Below are 25,419 nucleotides of genomic sequence, written 5' to 3' on the forward strand. Positions count from 1 at the left end.
TACCAGCCCTGGACTAGGTGTTTCACATCTCAACTGACAGTTCCTACAATTCCATGGACAGCTACGATTATCAGGCATTCTCACACAGATGAGAAAACTGAGGCATAGAGAGGTTAAGTGACTTACCCAAGATCATGCATTTGGCAAGTGCAGTGGGGTACATACCCAGGAAACCTGGTAGTGGAATTGACTCCAACCACACTCTGCTGCCTTTTCCAAAGAGAATCAAAAGAATCAGAGTTAGCAAGCATCTCATCCTATCATTTTACTCATTTAATAGAAAAACAAATGAACAAACAATAACCCATCCACATTTTACCTACAGCTTTTAAGTAGGGGACCCATATTGTGCAGCTAGCTGGGAGGAGATGAGAATGGATATGTGGTCCTAATGCTTAACCCAGAGCCTTTCCTGCTGGGCTGGACCAGCCCTTAGATCCCTCTCACTCATCTGTACCTACAGTCAGTGCATCGACAAGGAAGGTCCTGATGTAAGAAGCAGAGAGACCTGCTCATTCACATTTTATGGGATCAGTAAAACTAGGACAGAAAAATATAGAAAGATGACTGTGCCATGTATATTACCTTAGATTGAGGCTTATGACTATTCCTTAATTCAAAAAAATATTTATTAAGCACGTCAAGCACTGCGTCAGGTACTGTTTTGTGAACACAACAGTCCCTCCTGCCATTGGTCTTTGTTCCAATAGAGAAGATAAACAGTAAATTAATGAATTAAACAAAATAATTTTACTATAAATGTTGAGAAGAAAATAAATAGAAATCTGTAAAAGATATATCAGAAAAGAGCAAGAGGCTTGTTTTTAAAGAGAGAGTTTTGAGATAATTGATTTTGTCAGAACCAATGGTCCAATCATCCAGTATAGAATACACTAAATATAATTACATAAACTGATCATGTGGGGATAAGCGTGCTTGACATGTTTCTTTACTATCTTCTTAAAGTTCCAAGTTAAAGTATTGTTTGTGGTGCTATTATATAGAAATCTGGATTGGGTGAACCTATTTGAATTTTAGAGGCAGGTTGCTTATTACAGCAATGAGCAAACTCTGGTAAGGAGATTCATATAGAGAATTATTTTTTATCGTGACTCACGCCTTTCTTTGGGTGTAACATGTTGGAAATGAACTAATGTACAAATAACCTTGATTATTTAAAAATAGGAAATGAGATACCTATAATTCAAAAGTACTAATTAAATGCAATTTCAACCAGATTCTTGTATGATAATTTAAAAGAAATACATGCCATTGTATTATTCTCTATAAGTGACAGAGAATTTTCCATTTCAGAGTAAACATATATATTTTACTATTTTTTCATTCCAAGATAAGATTTCCCCTATCAATAGAAAAATTTCAAGACAAAATCATGATTGTCATTATTTAAAGAATGCCATATTATAGATTAAAACATTTAGCATAAAAAAAGATTGCAAGGCTTGTATAGTAAATTTTTATGTTTAACGGAAAAAAGGTATTCTTTTCCCTAATACATTTCTAATATTATTTTTTGGCAGAGTTTTTTCTTTTTTTAATAGAAAGCACTTGCGTGAAATGTTTTTTGACAACTTTGAATCTGGTTATCTGTGTGCCTATGTTTCTGATAGGGTAAAAGTACTGAGAGTGGTCCATGTAACACCCGGTGCTTCCCTTGTACTACCTTCTTTTCCTCTCTAGACCGTGTCAGTGTCTGTGTCTGTCCTCACACTGAGCTGCATTGCCTTGGATCGGTGGTATGCGATTTGTCACCCTTTGATGTTTAAGAGCACAGCCAAGCGGGCCCGGAACAGCATCGTCATCATCTGGATCGTGTCCTGCATCATAATGATCCCTCAGGCCATCGTCATGGAGTGCAGCACCATGCTCCCTGGCTTAGCCAATAAAACCACTCTCTTTACAGTCTGTGATGAGCACTGGGGCGGTAAGTCCATTGTGGCCCTTGCATTTATATGACAGCTGCAAATTGAAAATCTAATTTGCATAGCCCTTGTAAAGCTGGCCTCGTGTATTTTATTGGCATTTGTTAATATCGTTTATTTTATAACATGGTAGAACATAGTATTGTCTCAGGTGTCAGGTTCCCTAATGGGCTTCAAATACAACTGGATTTTTCATTTTAAAACCATGTCTGGCCTGGGAACATGGATGTCTTGCCCGTGGACCTATGCTGTTCTCTGAGTCAGATTAGCTACACACGTTTTCTCTATTCATAATATAGTAAACTGATACATTTTATCACTGGCATAATTATTTTCTGACTTAAGAATTACACTAATTATGAAATTATGAATCTTTTTTGGTTTCCCATCTGATATGTTCAGTGGTTAAATTTAAACAATCAAGTTAGGAGGCCTTATGCTCCTTTGGTTCAAAACTCTCAGCAACAGTCTTTGAGGTTTTCCTGTAATAGTGGAAACACCTTTATCAATGCCTAGTGGTGGCACAAATCTGGACACAGCAAAGAATGAAAGAAAATAAAATAATCCTGCATTTCAACACTAGTTACAAAATTATCACACGGAATTTAAAGGAAACAATCTGTTCTCTTCTGGGTAAGTATATTACAATGGCTCATATTTAAACTGTAAACATTAGGAAAGCATTTGTTTACTGGAAAGATGTATCAACAGATGCAGTGCACGCCAAGGATTGTTCATGGACCTGGTATTTTCAAGCATATGAATCTCTGAATTCATGTTAATTCCTACCTTGATTCTTTTATTGGAACACTGAAAAGAGGAAAATCAGGAACTGAAAAATTAGGCATATGTTTTCACTGCAGCAAGATAAAACTCAAAAGACACTGAGATTATTCCATATGTTATCCAAAGACCTATAATAATTAAAATTTCAAAATTTGCTTTATCTATTACTGTAAATATTAAATACTCCTTTTAAAAATTGAGATTTATCCTTCCTTTCAATTGCAATTCCTTTGCTGTATTTCTTTCTGTATCTTCTTCAGTTTTTCCCAAGTTTCCCCATTAACAATGAAGACAAAACCAAAATGAGTAGAAAGTTCCAGAATGATAGAAATATTTCTTCAAGTGTCTTCGGTCCCATTTACTTAATGTTCAAACAACATCTCGAGTACTTAGGATATGCCAGAAATTGTGCCAACCTGAAGAGAAATAGACTCTGCCCAAGGGAACCCGTTGTATATAATGAGGCTGAAATGCAAATAAATAAAGGTTTATAGTGTGATTAGTATTTTAATATACTTATATACAAAGTGCTAGGAGCACAAGTGAGAGGACAGACTCAGTCCTGGCCATGTGAACAAAAGTTTATAAGGACCTGCTAACATTTCAGCAAAGCATTAAAGATGAGCAGGGAGGAAGCTCAAGGGGCAGTTCATTTGCTCAGGGTTTGAACTCTGTTCTCTCAGAATGAACTTGTTTTGCCTTTTGATTTGACTATGCCTTAATGTTTAAGGATCTCACTTATTTTCAGTTTAAGAAAGACTTTAAAAATGTGGAGATTCACTAGCATGAGTGTGATTCTCTTTCAATGTACAATTTAATAATTTGGCCAATTAAATGATGATAATCTACCAAAAAAAAAAAATGAGCAGGGCTTTTCCAGACAAGGAAGAGGGAAAAGGGTGTCCTAGGAAGCAGGAAAACTCACACAATGGGCACCATTCCTTGAAGAAGAAAGGAAGAGAGTCCAACCTTGTAGCTTCTGGAATGCAGTCTAAAGAACTGTGTTTGGGAAAAGGTAGGCTGGGAGCCAAATATGACATATCTCTTATTATTATCTAATTCCTATGCAATGAGTTATATTTGGAAAAGAGCCTAAAGATCTCTTGATCAGAATGCTTTAGTTAATCATGATGAAACTGAACCATAAATTAAATTATTTGCTCAATATTATGAAACACATTTAAATATAAGTGTTACCAAACCCGGGTTTGGCTGCTCGTCACTCAAGTCAATACTCGAGAGGCAAGTGTCAGTAGAAAGGAAAGGTTTGTTAATCAGAAAAGCTGGCAATCTGGGGAGAAGGTGAACTCATGTCCTGAGACCACCTCCAAAGATTCTGCTCAGCCCTGACAGTTTTTGAAGGGAAAAAAGGGGGAAGAATCTCAGTGAATCATCTAGGCAGGAGTTTGGATTCTGCATCATTCTCCATTGAGTGTAGGCTGGCTGACTCTCTCTTCTTCATCTTGCCCATGTGGGCTGCCTGCAGGATTGCTAAGGGGGCTGTTGGGGGTAGAGAGCTAGTCATTCTTTAACTATTTAATTCTTCATTCTTACTTCTTTTAATCTAGGTAAATAATCCACAGTTTAGACAAGGCACCGTGTGTGTTCAGGAGAGCATAAGTCAGGAGTTAGTTTCAATTGCCTAGTGATCTCATTCCTATAATTAGATTCTTTTAAGGTTAGAGGGGAACAGAAATGGGCAAACAGGAAAGGTGCAAAAGAGCTGCTTTCAGAAGCTTCCAACTCACAAGCTGGGATTCTTTAAGTTTACAGAGATGGTAATTAGATTAAAATTCCCACCTATTATTCAATATGTGTCAGTAGCATTTTCTCTAAAGTATTTGGGTAATTAATTTCATTTATAAGTCTGTGGACTGATTTTATAAACTTGTCCTTTTTTTAGTGCTGCCCTGAATGATCAAGTTGCATTAACTCCCATGAGCAAAAGGATTGCAGAACTAGGGAATCCTGTTAGTCATCATGATTAAGTAAATAGCTGCATCATTTTCTAATTAACTTTGAGCAACAGATATAAATATATAAAAGGCATCCCAACCTCTCACATTTTATTACTTAACTATAGAAGGGGTATTTTCCTTAAAAAAAAGAAATTATTGTCAAATACCTAAAAATCTAAACTCAGTCTTCAGAAGTCATTTAGGAAAGCTATTTGAAAGTGATTTTATATTAGCGTAAAATTACTTAAAATGATTTTAAAAGCTAAGTGATGCTGAATTGAGTTGATCATCCACAAAATCAAGCAATAAAATCTGTGAAATTAGTTTTTCATACATTAAATGAAATTATCAATAACTTCATGTTCTTAAGAAGAATATGAAAAATTAAAAGCAGGTTCTTATTATTCTGCTCATTAGACATTTAGTTTATTTTAATGATTTTTACATTAGCATAAGCTTTGTTAATATAAGCTATTTATAAATCTAGGTTTAACTTAAAATTTTAAAGTTTGGACATGTATGTGATAGTCACAACTTAAAATCACCATAGAAAATTATATTTTACAGGGTTAGCTCTCTAAAGTTCAAACATTTTGAAAGTCCATTTAGTCCCATTTTTAAAAAATTTGTTGTGAAATATCTTTTATTTGCTATTAACTCATAAACTGATTTCTTATCTTTATCCTAATTTAAATCAATGATTTGGTTATAAAAGTAAACAGAGATATCATTATGGTCCTACAACCAATATTACAATGTGGAAAGAGTCAGTAAACTATGTGGTCACTTGATTCATATCTATCAAATAACTTTTGGGAAAGTCTTGCAAATGCTGTCTCACTCATGGTGCAAAATAACTGAGAACTCCGTCTTACTGGAAATAAGACCACAAATATGTAATATTTTATGGATACATTACTTCTGCAACTCATTATGTTGATCATTGCCTATGGCTTGTTCAAAAAAAGACCACAAACTGTTCAGTTCTTGGCAGACACACTTGACACTCAAAAACAAATAAAATGTGTTAATATTTATTTTAATGATGTTTAAATTATGTTTTTGTGTATGCTCACTGTTTGCATCAATCACATCCATTCACACTTCTGAAAGTTTAAAATTCTTCCAGAATTATAACCATACTTTCTTGATTGCTTGGTTTGTAAATGCATAGTTTCACAGGATAGATCCTATTGGAAGAAATTAACTGTCTTTTCCCACTCAATCCAAGATATGTTTTACTAGTAATTCATCCAACTTTTAATGAGCATGTACTGTTTGTCAAACATTGTTTTGGATGACAGGGATTTATAATCTCCCTCCTCTTAGATTGTACTGCCAAATTATTCTTTGGTGGTCTGAAAAATAATAATAATAGTGGAGCCCTTCCTTATATTCAAGCTAATTATGGTATCTGGCCTATTATGAGATTTGGAAAGTATATACATATGTCTGTTTATTAATAGGAACATTTATTGAAAACACTTATTAGAGAGAAGATAATAAAATATATTACAGATTCAGATAAACTTTTATGGATACATGAACTTGGAAAAGACTCTCCAAATTGAATATTTGGAAAATTATATTTAATTTAATTTTCCATTGAATCCTTGAGAGGTGTAACATGAAGGAGAAAATGTTTGTCATTTTTAGTTAATTATATTAACATGTTCACTCAACAATGGACCTTAACTCACCTAAGAGAAGTTAAGCTTTATCTATCTAATACCTGACATTTTTCTTTAATCTCTGATTTCAAAGACTAAAGAAGGATCCATATTTGCTCCTTATTTGTTGGTTTGATATACATACAAGAATGTATGCAGATTATGCCTATTCATCCATTGAGTAGAGACACGAAATTTTAACGGTTGTCAATCTTTAAAATGCTGTTTTCTAATTTAGGGAATGCTTAAGTGAACAAATTTCATGTAGCTACTGTCTAGACATATGTTTTAAAATATATTAAAAATATTGCTTATCAAGTGTAGAGAAACTTCAAAGATAGTTTCAACACATATAATTTAAACTTTCAATGGCATTTCTGGGTTTTCGATTAGCTTAGACTCTAAGCATGAAATGAGGAATCTAAGACGATCATGTTTCCCCAATTATCTATAATAATCTCTTTATTAAAACAATCTATCTTAGCCTGCAAGTGTAATTTTGCTTGATCAATTTTTCTCTATGTTGGTGTTCATTATCATAATATGCATTTACCAGCCAATTACATATTTTTCTAACTATTTATAAATATACTGGTTGCAGAATGAGCTTTCTTTCCCGTCTAAAACTCCAGACTGTTATCACAGCGATGGTATCCATCTCTGCAGTTTAAAAATAAATGACCTACCAAATCTACCTTTCTCCACTCACTCAATTTAATTGTCTGATGCAGACATCAGGGATTCACAGGTATGTAAGCTTTAAAGGTATATTTTTTTTGTGGGAAGCTTATACGACATTTTCTTCAAAACAAATAGAAGTTCAAAGCCACTCAGGTGCCTGGGAAGTGCCGAGGTCACTCTCCAGCTCCTTTGAAATTGGCTCTGCAAATGCTGCATGGCACTTTGAATGCTGTGGCACTTCAAAGGGAAAGGCTGTTTGCTATTCCTCCAGTCAGGCTGCTCAGATTCTATCACTTTTTATGTAACTGGCTTGTTTTGCAGGATAAACTTGAAAGGAAGTTAGAAACTGAAGCTGATGAGCTAGATGTGAGCCACCTGGGCCCCAGAGAAGCTAAAAATGACACATCAAATTGGTCTTTTAGACCTCCTGGTAGCACACACACCCTGCTGTGTGCTCTAAAGATTGTAGTGGAGAAAAACATCTGTCTGAGAAAGAAGACAGTTTTAGGAGTAAAAATAAGAAGAATATTAAACTCTAGAAGACAAGACTATGAAATCAATACTGTGGAGGATATGTTGACTTACTAGAACATATACAAAATTCCTCTCTAAGTAAGTTGTGCATGTGTGTTAATGCATGTACTTTTAATAAAAATGAGATTTTTAGGGTTCTTTAAACTTAGATATCAAACCAATATGGGTATTTTCTTTTTTTGATATCCATCTTACTTATCAGGGATAAGCACATATCGGATTGTAGTGATTGCTTATTTATCATTAATTCTATGTGCACAGGTAATACGTATCACATATTGATATGAGGATATGTTGATATGTTGAAAATATATTCAGTAAGAATTCAATGAATGTTCAATAATTGTTATCAGTCATTATGGTCATCATCATAATTATTATTGGTTAATCCTCAGTATAAATTGCTCTTACCACGTTTGACCACATAACCGAGTCTTCATGCTTCTACATATTTTCTGAAGTAACGAAAATAATAAAATCCATGAAAGTGATAGCATTATCCTTCCATAATAGTGTAGAACAAATCCCATTGCCAATATCAAAGTCAAAATAAGTTATGTAAATTTTAGAATTTAAAAAAAAAACCTTTGTTTTATTAGCATTTAGTTAGAATTGTATCAAATTATTGGCATTTAATGTCTATGGTATCCATTTAGGATATATTGTTTCTTGTTTTACATTTAAGTAAAAGTAGCTTGATCAGTGTGATATATTCAAATACTAGTTAAAGGGAAATATCCCTTAAAGTGTTTTAAAAGTCAGTAATGGATATATTTTAGAAAAATTAAAAATTAATATTAAGCCACAGTGCCAATTGATTGACTCCTTACAAATGCCCTAATCTGTGATATGTATTACCTGTGCACATAGAATTAATGACAAATAAGCAATCACTACAATCCTATATGTGCTTATGCCTGATAAGTAAGATGGATATCAAAAAAAGAAAATACCCATATTGGTTTGAAATCTAACTTTAAAGAACCCTAAAAATCTCATTTTTATTAAAAGTACATGCATTAACACACATGCACAACTTACTTAAAGAGGAATTTTGTATATGTCCTAGTAGGTCAATAAAAATAATCATTATCAAATGTTTGCTGTTTTATTTTTCCAAAAACTTTCCGAATTCATATTTGGAGATACAACTGGGAATATTTTCTCATCTCTCAAGAGAGAAATGAAGAGGAATCAACTTAGTTTACTGTCTTTTTCCATTTTAACAAAAGCATTAGCAATTAAGTTTTGATTGAGTAATGTCCTTCCTTGCAAATCCAAGTATAGGACAATCCAAATTAATTTTTATTGATTAAACAGATGTAATTAAGAGAAAAAAAGGCTTTTTGATAAATGAACACTTGACTGGAAAGACTGTAGTAACACAAATTAAGAAATGGCTAATTGTTCTTCCTCTCTGAGTAGATTACATGACATTAAGATTTTGCATTTAGTACTTAAATGTAAGTAGTTAATATTATAAATCATTTTTCCCTTTTGTGTATATAACATAACAGTAAAATCATATAGAAGGTAATTTTGAAGGCAAAACATTGACAGATGTACTTTTAAAAAGTCTATGAATTATAATGTTTTATTATTTTAACTTTCATTCCAGGTGAAATTTACCCCAAGATGTATCACATCTGTTTCTTTCTGGTGACCTACATGGCACCACTGTGTCTTATGGTGTTGGCCTATCTGCAAATATTTCGTAAACTCTGGTGCCGACAGGTAAGTAATTTCAAATAACTTTCTTATGTTTTCCTTAGGATGTCCTTAAAAACAAAATTTAAGAGTGAATTGAACCAATATAATATGCTTAGCAAAGGATTGTGTGTTCTTCTAAAATAATGAGGCCTTAGTCATGAACATATGTCTAGGCATTTTTTAGGGTGATATTTAAGGAATGTTATTTATGAACTGCCTTAATGACTAAATTTTAAACCTCTGTGATTAATCGACTTGATTTTTGTCTAGGAATAATATTGTAAATTTTACTTTTTATGAGAAATAACAAGTAAAAATTCCTTTAAAGTTTCCTGAGACTGTAAGTAAAGATGTATGTAATACATTTTTGATGAGATGTATGTAATACATTTTTATTATAGGGTTAAATCTCCAACTTCAAAGATCTTATTTTTTTTTTCAGAACAGTAGAAGAGTCAGGCAGAATTGAGAATTTTAAAAATTGTTTATGCTAATTTGTACTGAAATGTTAGATAATTTTGCTATGTATTCATTCACTCATTTATTAACTCAGTGAATGTATTCATTCACTCAGTTATTCATTCATCAAATATTTATATTACTTTTGCATGCATGTCTGATAGAAAGCTAAGTGTTCTAGTCTGTGTCATTGGTGAATTCATAGTCTAGAGGAAGGAAACAGTTCCAGGGCAAAAATCACCTTAAAAAATATAAGCAAAGGGGATCAGAGAAAAGCTTAGTGAAGGTGGATCTAATTCAGACCAGGAGACATTTAAGCTGAATCATGATGACTCTAAGGAAATCGACGAACATGTAAAGGTACAGACAAAGAATATAACTCAGCTTCTTGTACTTGTATCTTAAAATGCCACATTTCTCAGAAATGTATCTCTTTTTTCCTAAATTTATTGCCAGTATTTTGAGCTTATCAGGCTTGTGGAAAGCCACACACTTAGTCTGTTTGTTCTGACATATTTTATCCAACTGAAAGAATTTACTGGGCCACTTTACTCATTTAAAGGATTTCATAAACGTTTTATTTGGTTTTTGTCTGAGGATGAGTCTTAATCTGGATCTTCTTCAACCCTTGTTATTCAAAGCGATTTTCAAGATCATCTTTTACTTCTTGTATATGAGCAACGGTTGTGTTTTTCAACCCCGTATGTCTCATAATTCCAAATGTTTTCCTTTCCTCTACTTTTGTAAAGAAGTCACTTCTTTTCTGACCTTATAAATGCATTCTGTTCCCCAGTCTTTGTAACTAAAATGACAAATGTGTATCACTGTAAACCATGAGTGGTGATTTTCCACATCGTAGGGATAGTTTCCTTAACAATCTCCACCTGGCCAGTGGGAGTGAATGACCAGAACTGATATAATACAGAAGTCAAAAACACAGACTCAAGGTCCTGACTGCATGAGTTTAAATTCTAACCCTGCCATTTAACAGATGTGGGAGTTTTGTCAATTACTTAAATTTCTGTGCCAAGCAGGGGTGCATAGCATCTACCTCACACTTATTAGATGAATTAATTCAAGTGCCTCAAGCATGGAAAGTGCTCATTAAATAAAATATCAATAGTATATGCTGTTATTTAGCCTTTCACCTCATTCTGCTTATATTTCTAAAATAATAAGCATGTGTTGAATTGATGTTTGTGACTACTTTCTTAGATAGATCTCTTTCATAGTACTTTTAATAACATGAAAATGACTTTTTATTTGTCTGTCTGCTCTAATCTACTAAGATGGAGACAGTACACACTGGCCCTGATCTTGTAGCCCTTCACCTAGTACATGCATAGCACATATCAGTTACTTGATAAATATAAGAAAAAATTTAGTGGAAGAATAAGAGGAAGTGCTGGGAAAGTTTAGATAGAAGAGGAAAGAGACGAATCCATTGCTCAGTTACTCAGAACAAAGTTCATAGAAAACTTAGAATTTGAAAAATTCTTGAAGAAGATAAAACTTTGATGAGCATGTAGGCATAAAGATAGTTTAGATTGATATTTTGACTAAGAATATTCAGTGTTAAGTGCATTTCCTACTTCCATATTTTTACTGGGTAGTGTGCATTAAACATAAGAAATGCTTATATTTGCTTATTCATTTATTTACAGAATGACATAACTTTAAAATTTCTTGTGTGTACATAAATCTGTCTTGTTCATCATCATCTTCCCAACACTTAACAGGTTACTTTGCACAAAAAAGTATTCAAAAAATGTTTGTTAAATAATTAGATAACTACCAAATCTCAACCAGTTTACTTCTTCATTATTTAAGCTTATAGTGCTCCATTTCTCAAATTCTAAAGTAAGCTCAAAATTGTATTGCAGGTTTAGAAATAATCCACATTCTTTTGATGAATTGTCCTGGTTAGTACAAGCCACATGATCCAGAAGATTTGCAGTAAAATGCTTGGGCTGTGAAACTAAAAACATTTACAAACAGATTGCAATAGAAAACAGCAAGTTCATCTGAGTTCACTTTAGCAGCCACAATAAAGTAAATTAACCCCAAATGATGATTATGTAGAATTCTGCTTGAGCAACTATCAAATTCCAACTGTTAATGTCTCTAAACAGAGTTCCAAGGCATTATGTATGCCATAGTCTACATCAAGTGAGCCATCAAACAGAGGGCCTGTCTTATTTGCTTAAAATTACGGAGATGCAGGGAATCTTTGAAATATCTAAGTGTAAGATTATTAATGAGCAAAATGTCTGCCCTTGTCTGACTTTCTCAAGAATTTTAAACCTATGTTAGTGCAAGTTCATTAGCCTCATGCACAGTGAGGTGAAACAAACTGAAACTTTGGAGTTTGGAGCAGAGAAAGTTTATGGCAAGGCCATGGAAGGAGACGGGTGGCTTATGGCCTACAAAGCCCCTGATTTCCCTGAAGCAAAACATTTTTAAAAGCCAGGTAAGGGAGGGATATCGCAGTGTATGTGATCAGCTCATGTACAATTCTCTGATTGGCTGATGGTGAGGTAACAGGGTGGTGTCACAAACCTTAACATTACAGTCCTTATCCATAGACTCCAGGAGGCCTGGGGCTATGTGCTCATGATTATCAAGTAGTTAACTTCTTCCATTTGGTGGGGGTTTTTCACATCTGTAAAACAACTCAGGATATGGGGGAAAGGCCTGTCCCTAAAAGGCCCCATAGGGCCTGCTTGTTTACAATGAAAAGAATTATCCAATGTTTTGCTCTAATCAAAGACTTAAATATTCTCTTTGTTTGACAATGTGTCTCAGAGAACTCATTCAGTCTGGAAATTCTACAGGATCTTCTCTAGAACTCCTCTTTTTAAGGCTCACTAAATCTTAACTCTTGTGTACCTGACAGAATTTTTTCAGTTCTAACTCTCAAATAATTCAACACTTCAATCTTACTCATTATATGAACTCACATTAATTCATTCCACAAATATTTATTGACCACCTACTATGTGTCTGGGACTGTGTGAGGAGCTGGGGATGAACTGTATTGATACTTGAGTCTGGAACTAAATTTCAATTTTCCAAAGACTAAAACTTTGAAAGAACTTCCTTGTTCCAATTTTTATCACATTCTCATCTACTGCCCTTTATTCTTCAACATTCTTCAAAAAGAACTTAAAATAATTAACATTAGATGATAACAAGTCAGTTTAGTATGAGAAAATAAACAGCAAATTGTAATTGCAGAGGCAGAATCAAATGGCAGTAACACAAGTTCACACAGAGAGATAAAAGTAACTATGTAGGTAAATATAGAAGAGAGTATAAATATATTTTTGTTTGAAATTCTTTTCTTCTCCTATTTGACTTGAGATAACATTGTAAAGCAATAATTATAAAACTGTGAATCTTCATCTTATAATGTATAAAGATGTAATTCAAAGAAAGGAGGAGGGAATGAAGCTATATTGAAGCAAAGATTTTGTATACTATTGAAATTAAGTTGGCATTAATCTAAACAGATTAAGTTGTTAATTATAATCCTCAGGGCAACCACTAAAAAAATAACTCAAAAAAAAATGTAGCGAAAAAAACAACAACAGAAATAAAATGCTATACTAGAAAATATCTGTTTAGCACAAAATAAAGTAGCAATGGAGGAATAGAGGAACAAAATAGAAACTATATATATATATATATATATATATATATACACACACACATATATAAACAAACAGCAAAGGGAGACATGTAAATTACACCTTCTCAATAGTTACATTAAATGTAAATGAATGAAACACTCTAGAGGTTGGCAGAATAGATAAAACAAACAACAATCAAACAAGCAAAAACCTGATTCAACTGTATGATGTCTACAAAAAACACACCTCATATTCAAAGACACAAATAGATTAAATGTAAAATAATGAAAAAGAGGTACTATGCAAACAGTAACCAAAGGAAAGCTGAAGTAGCTCTACTAATATCAGACAAAAGACACGTTAATAAAAAGTGTTACTATGGGTAAAGAGGTATATTTCAAATGATAAATCATTCCATCAAGAAGATATAAAAATTCTAAACCTATATGCAGTTAACAACTGAAGCCCACAGTACAGGAAGCAACAACTAGAAGAATTAGGTGGAGAAACAGACAATTCAATATTAATAATTGAAAACTTCAACACTCATCTTTCAGTCATGGATAGAAAAACTAGGCAGAACATTAACAATGACATAGAAGACTTGAAGAAAACTATCAACCAACTAGACCTAATATATCTATGCGGTACCTCTTCAAAAGTAGCAGAATACACATTCATCTCAAATGCACATGGAATAGTCTTCAGGTTACATCTTATAATAGTCTATAAAGCAAGCCTTGAAGCATTTTAAGTGATTGAAATAATAAAAATGTAAATTCTCTTGCTATGAGACAAAATAGTCATGATCCTGATCATAAGAACTTAGCATGTGCATCTAAATTCTAAAAGAGAAGTGCCAACTTGGGAAAAAAGTTGTCAGGGAGTGATAAAGTTAAAAGATTGCTATTATTTTGAATGGGATTTATTGCATTAAATCTATAGATCAATTTGGGGAAATTGACATATTAACAATATTAAATCTTATAATCCATGAACATGGTATATCTCTTCATTTATTTAGGTCTTCTTTAATAGCTTAGCAATTTTCATAATTTAAGTACACATAATTTGTCCACATTTTTTTAAATGTATTCTTAGAATACATGTTTTGCTATTGAAATGTGTTATTTTCAATTTAAATTTAGAATCATTTATTGCTAATATATAGAAATACAGTTGATTTTGTTTATTGATTTAGGGTCCTACATATTGCTAAATTCATATGTTTAGTTCTAGTGGCATTTTTGTAGATTCCTTAAGACTTTCTTCATAAGCAATAATGTCTTCTCAATAGAAGCAATCTATATGCCTTTTATTTATTTTTCTTTTCTTCTTGTACTGGTTAGGATCTCCAGTACAATGTTGAGTAGAAGTGTTGAGAGAAATCTTTGTTGGCTTGTTACCAATCTTAGAAGAAAGTGTACATCTTTCATGTTAAGTAGGATCATACCCTAAAGACTTTTCATGGATGCCTTTTATCAGGTTGAGAAAGATTCTCTCTATTACTAGTTTACATGCAAGGGTGTTAAAGTTTTCAAATGCTTTTCCTTTCTCTATTGACATGATCGTAGTTTTTTCTGTTAATATGATAAATTACCTTGATTGATGTTTTTAAATGTTAAACCATTACTGCATTGCTGGAATAAATCTGCTTTTTTGAGCAAAATTTATTATCCTTTTATTTATTGTTGGATTTGGTTTGATACATATATTTTGGGGAATTTTCATCTCTATTCATGTGAGATATTTGGTCAGTGGTTTTCTTTTGTTCTCATGTCTTTATCAGGGTTACTGACTTCATTAAAATTCATTGTAATATTATCTTTTCTTTGAATTTCAGAAAGAGTCTAAATAAGATAGATATTATTTATTCTTTATGGTTTGATTGAATACTACATCAATGAACCTATCTGGGCCTAAGTTTTTTTGTTTTGTTTTGTTTTGTTTTTTGTAACAGGGTTTGTAAAGACACTGTCAGTTTTGGTTATCTTTTTTTTCATGGTGTTTATCCATTTCATTTAAGTTCATTGAGTTTGCAAATTTACTGGCTGTTCATAATATTCTCTCATCCCCTTTTTAATGTTTGCAGCACATTTGCTTATCTTGGCCACAAAGACTTCTTCAGACAGGGCAGGTTTCAAGGTACATCATCTACCTGATAGTTCAAATTCATAACTGTGATAATACCTCTTCCAGGATGTATTTTCACCTCAAAGGTGATTTTAAAGTTTATTTATGATATTGGAATAAAAGCAGTGTGTGTGTGTGTGTGTGTGTGTGCTGTGTGTGCTGTGCATTGTGTGTCTGAGTGTAAGGGTGTGTGTGTTTGTGTATGTGTGTGCTGTGTGTTGTGTTTGTATAGTGTGTGTTGTGTGTGTATGTGTGTGGTGTGTGTGTGTGTGTGTGTGTGTGTGTGTGTGCTTTCCACAGTCAGGGATTTTTGAACGCCCGCTGAGATGATAAGGAAAAGACCTTCTCACATGGACAGTCCCATAGCTTGGATCTCTCAAAAGCCCTTTTGTATGACTATTATTGCTTTTATGTAACTAGGCATGTGTTAAAAAATTTGCTAACTTCCATATCAGATTGTGAAGTTTATAAATGGAAATGGCGCATCACAATGGGAAAAAATGAACTTTGCAATCAGACAGACCTGAGTGCAAATTCTGGCTTGTCACTTATTAAAGATATCGACTTGGATATTTTATTTAATACTTCTCAATGTCTGCTTGACCATCTGTAGAATGGGATTTACAATAACCTATTTTTAAGAATGCGTTAATGATTACTCCAGATTGTGCATCATTCTTGGTCCTCAGTTAAAATTAGTGATTTCTACTGATACTATGCTGACTTTCTCTAGACATACACAAATTATTGATGGGGATTATTGTATGTCTCTTCACAATGAGTGCAGGATTAACCATCTTCTATTTAGATCATCATCTAAGAGGGGACATCATTTCTGCTTTTTTTTTTTTTTTATGATTGCAGGAACAATAGTTATGCTCCCTGTGGCAGTTTCTCTTTATGGGAACTCTTTCTGATGGTTGCAGAAGTCATCAGATGCAGGATATTGATTTTTTTCCTCAGGGGAGCATTGAATAACAGATTGCTTAAGTTTAAATGATCTCTTAGAGATCATTTAGGAAACAGTTCAAGGCCATTTAGCAGACATTAATAGGGTTACTCATGTTACAGTTTTTCTGGAAATTTCCAACATCCTTTGCAGCTTCTCCTCAATTATTTTTAAAAATGACTATCTATAAAAAAGACTCATAGAAGAGGAAGGAGTCTCAATCAACGGATAAGAAGATTGAGTGAGGCCACCACGATGTGAAAAGGTCAGCCTACATGGCAGGACATACAGAATCCGAAGAGAAATCGTTTATCAGGTGTTTTTCAATTTAAGGGCAGGTTTTCCTTAACTTCATTTGCTTCTTTTTGAGAAAGAATAGTTATATTCAAAAGGAGCACCATAATTAATTAATTATCATTAATTCATCTGTGTGGAAATCAAAGTAAAATTCTGTTCTCAAATTAAAGATTATCTAACAGACTTGGATCTTGTTATGGATAAAGCAACAGAATCCATCCAACATCCACTGTGAGAGACCCATTGGTCTGTTCTGGCTTGCAGCACAGAGATAAAAGCAACAGCTGAATAATCTTAATAGAACTAGGATGTGCTTATGGTGTGCTTGTTGGCACATTTTACTCTTAAAAAATTACACATGCTGAATTTTATTGTTTTGCTCACTAAACCCTATCAATCTTCATGAGCTTATAATTAAGACAATATTATACTTGGAGGGACTCCCTGCTATTATCAAATAACTTTGAAAAGAAGTGGAAAAGTACAAGTTGTGTAACTGTTGTTACAAATTGCAGCTATTTGAAACGTTCATGGAAGACCACAAGGGATATTCAAGGTTTTTATGTGCATTTTAAAGGGTCGGTCCACAAAATTGCCTTCAAGCAATTTTGTAACAACAAATGATAAGCAACAGAGAATATTTTATTTTATTTTTATTCCTTTTATTCAAAGGTCTGCCTTAACCAAACCTGAGAATCAGAAAATCTAATAAAAAGCAATAGGTAGTTAAGTCCTATCTCTCCGTCTGGCAGCAGGTGGCAGTATTGATGCATGAAAAACTATGCAGGTTACTTTTGCAATTATCTGTTAGGTTTGCCTTCTGTTTCAACTCTAGGTATCTGAGCTGAATCAGAATTCCTAGTAAGAGCTCTTCTTCCCCAGTTTTCAGTTCTCTCCCTTTTAAATTAAGAAGAGTTTTTTGGTTTCATATTTTTTTTAGGTTAGTTATAAGTTCACAGAAAAATCAAGTGGAAGGTACAGAGATTTCCCATCTCTCTCCAACCTCCATTCATGAACAGCCTCCCCATTACCAGCATCCCCTACCAGACTGATACATTTGTTAAAACTGATGAACCTACATTGATTCATCATAGTCACCGGAAGTTCACAGTTTACTTTATGGTTCACTCTTGATGTTGTACCTTCTATGGGTTTGGATGGTGTATTCAAATACATTGTATAATGTGTAATGACAGGTATCCATCATTACGGTATCATGAAGAGTAGTATTTTCCCTGCCCTAAAAATCCTCTGTGCTATGCCTATTCATCCCTCCCCCCATTACCCCTGGCAACCACTGATCATTCTTCTGTCTCCATTGTTTTATCTTTTCCAGGATAGCATATAGTTGGAATCTTGTAATAGGTAGCCTTCTCAGATTGGCTTCTTTCACTTAGTAATATGCATTTAAGTTTCCTTTCTATTTTTTCATGGCTTGATAGCTCATTTCTTTTTAGTGTTGAATATTATTCCTTTGAGTGGACAACTTCTCTTTTTATAAAGAGATATCGTTTCCATTTGCAGCTCTCTTTAGACCTCAACAAAATGGTGATGTTGCAACTTTTTTTTTCCACCCAGACTCCTATTTGGCACTCGGCTGTATTACTCAAGAACACACTCCACTCAGCAAACGGTCTGAGGAAAGAGACTCGCAAACCTCCTAGGCCACGGGTGTCTGGGATATTCTCCTTACTGTGTCTTCCAATTACTCCTCCAAAGTGGAACTTTCCTAAGTCAGATAACAATAAAGGGTATCCGCTCCTTTCAGATTCCTGGAACATCATCTGTAGTTCAGAGAAAATGGAAGGCCCTGCAGCCTCTTTCACAGCCTCGGGGGCCAGGACAGCAGACCAAATCCAGGATTAGCGCTGTGGCCGCTGAAATAAAGCAGATCCGAGCCAGAAGGAAAACAGCCCGGATGCTGATGGTTGTGCTTTTGGTGTTTGCAATTTGCTATCTACCAATTAGCATCCTCAATGTGCTAAAGAGGTAAAGTTCACTAATTATTTGAAAATGAAGAGATCAGCCATTTTTCTTGGTTCTTAATTAAAGACTTTTTTTAAACCAGAGAAAAATGGAAACCATCTGCCTAGATAGCTTGCCAGGCCAGATAACTCAATGTGTTGTTGTTACCAGCAGGTAGGGAACACAGTTTTTTAGAGCGCTGGGATTTTAAATGCTCTTATCCATGCAAATTCTCTATTGAATGGCAGACATAAAACAGATGTTCCTCTGACCTCTTCAAGCTAATTGCTAAGCCTTAGATGCAGAAGAAATTCTAATGCAAAAAACTCATTTACAGCTCGGAGCTCTTTTTTGATCAGAACAAATGGGTTTTCCAAACTTTGTTCTCAAAGACATAGGAAACGGTGACAGAACTTTATCTAAAGGATAAAAAGAGATAAGAATTTTGTTAGCATTCTAATTATACTTAAAAAGTGCATTTGTGAGCACACACACAAACAAATGGAATCACAGCACATACTGTGTTTTGAATGTTTAAATAGAAAGAAAGAAAATTCATTTCCTGACATCATTGAATCAAGTTTAGCGTGAATATTAATAAAAATCAGTACAAAAGTTTTCAGTGAGAGAAGGTATGTTATTTGTAATGCTGCAGAGACACTATTAAGTTCAAACAACCAACATGATCAACCAATGCAGGGGCAGTGGTACCCAGGAACCTTCTGGCCAACCATCTTTATTGGGAATTATTGTAATAGTTGCACAGAGACTGGTCCCAAGGTAATACTAATTCTGTTTATCAGAGGCTTCGAAATAAAACTAGGATTTCTTCTCTCATTTTTCCTGGATCCAGAGTCAATATCCTATTCCTCATGGCTGGGGACTCTGAAGAGAGGCAGCTTTGGCTGGAATCACACAGTCTAAAGGTGGTATAACCAGCTGCAAAGATTCGTCATTCTCTTTTGGGCCTTGTTTTTGATTGTTTAATGACTTTTTCTTTCTTTGTTTTTTTTTACTTCTTTAAAATAAATTTTTATTGAAGTAGTGTTGATTTACAATGTTGTATTCATTTCTGCTGTATAGCAAAGTGATTCACTTATATGTATATCTATTCTTAATGACTTTTTCAATGGAAAAGAAAGAGAAAATGAGTTTCTGTTCAGCAATGTTGTTTAGTACAGACACAGCCTTAAAGGTATAAGATATGTAGCAGCTTGGGTCCTTCAGATGTATACTGGCTCACAGGGAAACGAAAGCAACTTTGCCCTCCATATTTTTTCATAATTCCTTTCTTATTTTTCTTGCCCACAGAAATCCCATACAAATGTATTCTAGTCTGATGCTAGATGATGATTTTTGCTCTTAAGAACCTTGTAAACATGCCAGGATACTGGATAGGTTCTCTCCTTTTTTTTTTTTTTTTTTTTTTGTACTTTTATTTTAGTCAATCTAAACTCAATGAAAATTGGATTTACTGCTCTCTGGATGACTCATTTGGATTTCCTGTATCTCAGCACTTGTACCTTCCCTTTAGCTGGTTCCAAATACCTACTTCTCCATAATATTTCTCTATTCTTCTGACTTACAGACCTCCCTTCCAAGGAAAATAAATGGCTTTCTAAGGAGAAAGTCCACGTTAAATTTAAAATAGTTTCCATTTTTGAGACTTCTGCTCTTTGTCACAAAATGAAAATTTCAAAATAACCTTGAAAATTATTTTTCTCTTTATCACACATATTTTCTTCAAATACTTATCTCTGTTTGCCCTTGCATTTTATGCTCGTGTTTTCTTTCTCTTACAAATAAAGTCCTAAATTCTTTTCTTTGAAACTTAGTGTTTTGTCTGACTAGTCAAAACCAATTTCTTTAAAGCAGGTCTGGTTTGTCTAGGATTTCAAAGATACATTGTAGTAGAGGGTCATAACATATTAATTCTATTTATCCATGTTGTCTTACTATATATTATATTTTTGTAAAACTGTAGTACTCCATAGAACACCACTTTATTCTGGCAACATATTTCTATCACGGGCACAAATTCCACAATCAGTGATGGACACTCTGGCAGGAAATGCATTATAATCTTCAGCCTATACATTTATTGGGTAGTTGCAAGTTGCCTGCTGTTGTCTAGTGAATAGAATTTGATAAATGGGTATTCTGGAGTATGGAACAAATCTTAAAAATGACCTTTAAGGAGATAAATAATAACATATTTTTCAGAGTTTAAAATAAAAAAAATTAAAACTCATGAACTTTAAGAAATTACCAGAATTTTGCCTATTGAAAAATAGCTCTTCTCTGCATATAAAGAAATCCCAGAAGCCAAATTTCAGCAAGGCTGGAAGATTGGAGTTGAAGAAATGTAATATTGATCAATGCACAAATGAAAGTAGGAAGTAGTGCTTACAGACTGCAATTTAGAAGTGCTTTTGTACACACTGCTATGCTTAAAGTAGATAAGCAACAAGGACCTACTGTATAGCACAGGGAACTCTGCTCAATATTCTGTAATAACCTAAACAGGAAAAGAACTTGAGAAAAGCATAGTATTCAGTATATATATAACTGAATTACTTTGTTGTACACCTGAAACTAACACAATATTGTTAATCAACTATACTCCAGTGTTAAATAAATAAATAAATAAATGCACGCAAAATGAAATAGTAACAAAAGCTGCTCCATTGTGTTTAGAAACAAAATGAAAGAAGGTAGATAGATATATATTCAACCTTTGTATTCTTATTGCTGTTGTTTACAGGAGTGACCTTCTCTGACCTGATTTGGCTTTTGATTTACTAATTGTGCCTTGGAGGTGCCCTTCAGGTACTGAAGTTATTCTAGCCCCACTGTGTGCCCTAAACCTACAAGTGGTCTGTCCTGCAGGGCAGCACTGGAGTCAGGGAACTGCCACCAAGGGCTGTGTTCACCCTTGAATTTAATTATTTAAAAGGTACTTTCCAGAATCGCACTGCATTTCATGTTACTGTTTCTTTTCCTACAGAGTATTTGGGATGTTTACCCACACGGAAGACAGAGAGACTGTATATGCCTGGTTTACCTTTTCACACTGGCTTGTATATGCCAATAGTGCTGCGAACCCAATTATTTATAATTTTCTCAGTGGTGAGTTTTCAACTGTTTCTTCTGTACAAACCACAGGCCAGGGTGAGGGATCGATGACCAGAAGGTCTGAACACTTTTGAACGGTATGAAGATATTAGTTGTGATACAGTGAGAGTATTTTTCCCTGATCTGACTGGTCTTGAGTTTTATCCCTTATAAGAGGGAACATGTGTTACCTAACGCATCAGAAAAAATTATCTAAGTAACTTTTTCCATAAAATTTAGAAGAAAATTTGAAATAGGAGGAAGGTGAAAACTGTGAGAACTGAATAAGAGAATCTTGCTTGTCATACATTAAACTTATGATTTATAAAGATGTAAAATCATTTTATCTGAAAATAAAACAGCCTTGCTTGTATCATTTCCTTTGACAACATTTGTAGCCTAATTGAAATGGAATTGGAGCCTTTCCACTTTTAGGTATTTCTATGTATTTACAATTCTCTTGTGGGTAACATCTCTTGGGTTTATCTCAAGATTTCTTACTGACCATAAAAAATATTACATTCCTCTAAACAACACATAAGCTAAATGAACCACACATACACACCTCTGCAATTGATTTCACCCATCTGTTTATGGAATCAATATAATTATAAAAATCATTTAACTAAATATTGTTTTATCGACCAACATTTTGCCTAATTAAGTTTTAGAATTGTGTTTTAATTAGCTATATCTTTACATTGTCTTCTTTCCAACCGGTTAGCTATTTCTTTTTTTTAAAATTAATTTATTATTTATTTATTTATTTTTGGCTGCGTTGGGTCTTCGTTGCTGCGTGTGGGCTTTCTTTTTAGGTGAGGCAAGCGGGGGCCACTCTTCGTCGCGGTGTGCAGGCCTCTCATTAAGGTGGCTTCTCTTGTTGCAGAGCACGGGCTCTAGGTGTGCAGGCTTCAATAGTTGTGGCTTGCGGGCTCTAGAGCACAGGCTCAGTTGTTGTGGCACATGGGCTTAGTTTCTTCGCGGCATGTGTGGTCTTCCCAGACCAGGGCTCGAACCCATGTCCCCTGCACCGGCAGGCGGATTCTTAACCACTATGCCACCAGGGAAGCCTGGCTATTTCTTTTTTATTTCCGTCTCCAAATATATGATGATTTTATATGAAAGAATAAGCAATTCATTTTATTGCATGCTGAATAAAGTGTGTGCATTTTCTAACTTCACCTTTGGCCTTCCAGGTTATATAGGTTATTAAAAAAGACAACCAATTAGGCTTTTTGTTTTAAATAACTTTTTGTTCTTCAGTCATGGCATGTACCCTCTATAAACCTGCTTTATTTCACCTTTTGGTGAATCAGGTGGTGTATATGTGAGGGGCGGTTTGTATTCAGTTGCCCCTTTTCATGCCTTCCTCTGACACATTCAACCCCAGTCTCCAAAATAAAGACTACATTCAGACTGGGATAAGCAGAGACCGCCACCCCAGTGCTGTTTGAAGGAAGAAGGGCCTGAGGAGCTGTGGCTAAAAAAGCAGTGGGGAAACACTTGCCCTGGGCTTAGGGATGACTAAGGCCCTGAGCTTGTACTAAACAGGGAAAATCTATTAGAGGGCCGTAGGGAGAATTATCTGAAGTAGAAGCCACAGAGCCTAGTCAAAGTGCCATGATGGGGGTTAAGATGAGGCAAGAAGGCAGCTGATAATCAGTGGGCACCAATTTTAATCACTCAACAACCCAGGTAGGTAATCAAAACTCAGAGAAAAGAACTGGTGATTTCCAACACTGCCATTTACCCTTAGAGGCTTAAAAGGTCAGTGTTTCATCCTTATCCTTCTCCAATGTCACATCAATAATTTAAAGATAAAGAAAAACTTCTAAAGTTGTTTATTTTTCTTTCAGTTTGTCCTGCCTTATGCAGATTATGAAACGTTAGAAATTTTCTAGATATTTTGTTGAACTGACTGTGTCGATAGAACAGTTTCTTCAGAGTACAATGCAGGGATAACTTCTGTGTACGTTTGGCCATGTATAACTTAGGTTTCATCATTTTTTAAATCGTTAAATATCTCTGGGTAGCTTTCTGCTGATACTCAGCTTTACTATAGTTATCTAGTTAACAATAACCCACATTCACAAGTATAGGAGGTTTGCCTCTAAAGGCATGAAACAAACTCCAAACATTGGGCATGAAAAGCAGCCTCACTATTTTATGGAAATGTGTCAGTGTTTCAAGAGTGTACCAAGCATTATTTCATTCTTTTTTATGGCTGAGTAATATTCCATTGTATATATTTGCAGCAAGATGGATGTACCTAAAGATTATCATACTAAGTAAAGTGAGACAGAGAAAGACAAATATCATATGATATCACTTATATGTGGAATCTAAAAAAAGTGATACAAATGAGCCTATTTACAAAACAGAAATAGACACACAGACATAGAAAACAAACTTATGGTTACCAATAGGGAAAGGGGCAGAGGGAAGATAAATTAGGAGTTTGGGATTAACCTATACACTACTGCTACTATATATAAGATAGATAAAGAACAAAGTCCTACTGTATATCACAGGGGACTATACTCAGTATTTTGTAATAATCTATAAGGGAAAAGAATATAAAAAAGAATATACATATACATATGTATACATATATGTATATATATATGTGTGAGTATATATATATATATCTCATTCACTGTGCTGTACACCTGAAACTAACATGATATTGTAAATCAACTATACTTCAGTTAAATAATTAATTAACTATTAAAAAAGGGTGTACCAAGCTTCCAATAACCAATTTCCTTTTCCAAAATAGGAGCCAGTCAGTTGTATTTTATTCATGATTGGTTAAAACATATTGAATTCCTTTTCCTTTCCTTTTCCCTGGTTTGCCAGGAAAATTTCGAGAGGAATTTAAAGCTGCATTTTCTTGCTGTTGCCTTGGAGTTCATCACCGCCAGGAGGATCCGCTGGCCCGGGGACGGACGAGCACTGAGAGCCGAAAGTCCCTGACCACCCAGATCAGCCACATTGATAACATATCAAAACTGTCCGAGCAGGTCGTGCTCACGAGCGTTAGCACACTCCCAGCGGCCAACGGTGCGGGGCCACTCCAAAACTGGTAGAAGATTGATGCCTAGGACAGGGATGCCTGAGTACCACTCTTCTTTTTTTAAAATCTCTGTACACAGAAATTTTATTACTTTGTGGACCCATTTTTTTTTTTAAAAAAGAAAATGATCTCTTGCTCTTTGGAAATAAAGTCAGTTTCAAATCATTTCTCAACTTTTGATTGAGATATGTTAGAAGTTGAAACTTCCACTGAACTTATTTTCAGGCTGTTTCACTTTTAGCTTCATGTATTAGGATTTGTGTCAATTAAATGTATGAGCATTTCCAATTCTAATTTTTATTTTAATCTTACCTTCAAATTGGTGGCTAAAAGTTGCCCAAACTTATCCTTTGGTTTTCTTTTGGCTACTAAAAGAAGTAGCAATTACTAACTCTGGATTAACAAGAGATATGTTAGTTGACATTATAGTTTAAAAAAAATCACTAAAGAGTGTCATTATGGTGTGACATTTGAGAGTATATTTATATACAAAATAACATTATATTAGATAA

The 25,419-nt window shown here is 34.2% G+C and overlaps 1 protein-coding gene across 1 annotated transcript in view; it reads left to right on the forward strand.

Moving 5' to 3' along the window:
• Positions 1–24,945, forward strand: part of HCRTR2 (hypocretin receptor 2) — a 119,373-nt gene extending 94,428 nt beyond the window's left edge. Inside the window, exons 3-7 of the mRNA XM_022581440.2 lie at positions 1,702–1,945; positions 9,191–9,306; positions 18,521–18,741; positions 21,725–21,846; positions 24,691–24,945. Of these exons, the coding sequence (XP_022437148.1) occupies positions 1,702–1,945; positions 9,191–9,306; positions 18,521–18,741; positions 21,725–21,846; positions 24,691–24,920 (933 nt within the window). The 3' untranslated portion in view covers positions 24,921–24,945. The remainder of the gene's footprint in view (positions 1–1,701; positions 1,946–9,190; positions 9,307–18,520; positions 18,742–21,724; positions 21,847–24,690) is intronic.
• The last annotated feature ends 474 nt before the right edge of the window (positions 24,946–25,419 follow it).

This window comes from Delphinapterus leucas, chromosome 10, assembly GCF_059928025.1.
Source record: "Delphinapterus leucas isolate spDelLeu-1000000601 "Yukka" chromosome 10, BTC_Dleu_Yukka2, whole genome shotgun sequence".
Lineage (NCBI taxonomy): Eukaryota > Metazoa > Chordata > Mammalia > Artiodactyla > Monodontidae > Delphinapterus > Delphinapterus leucas.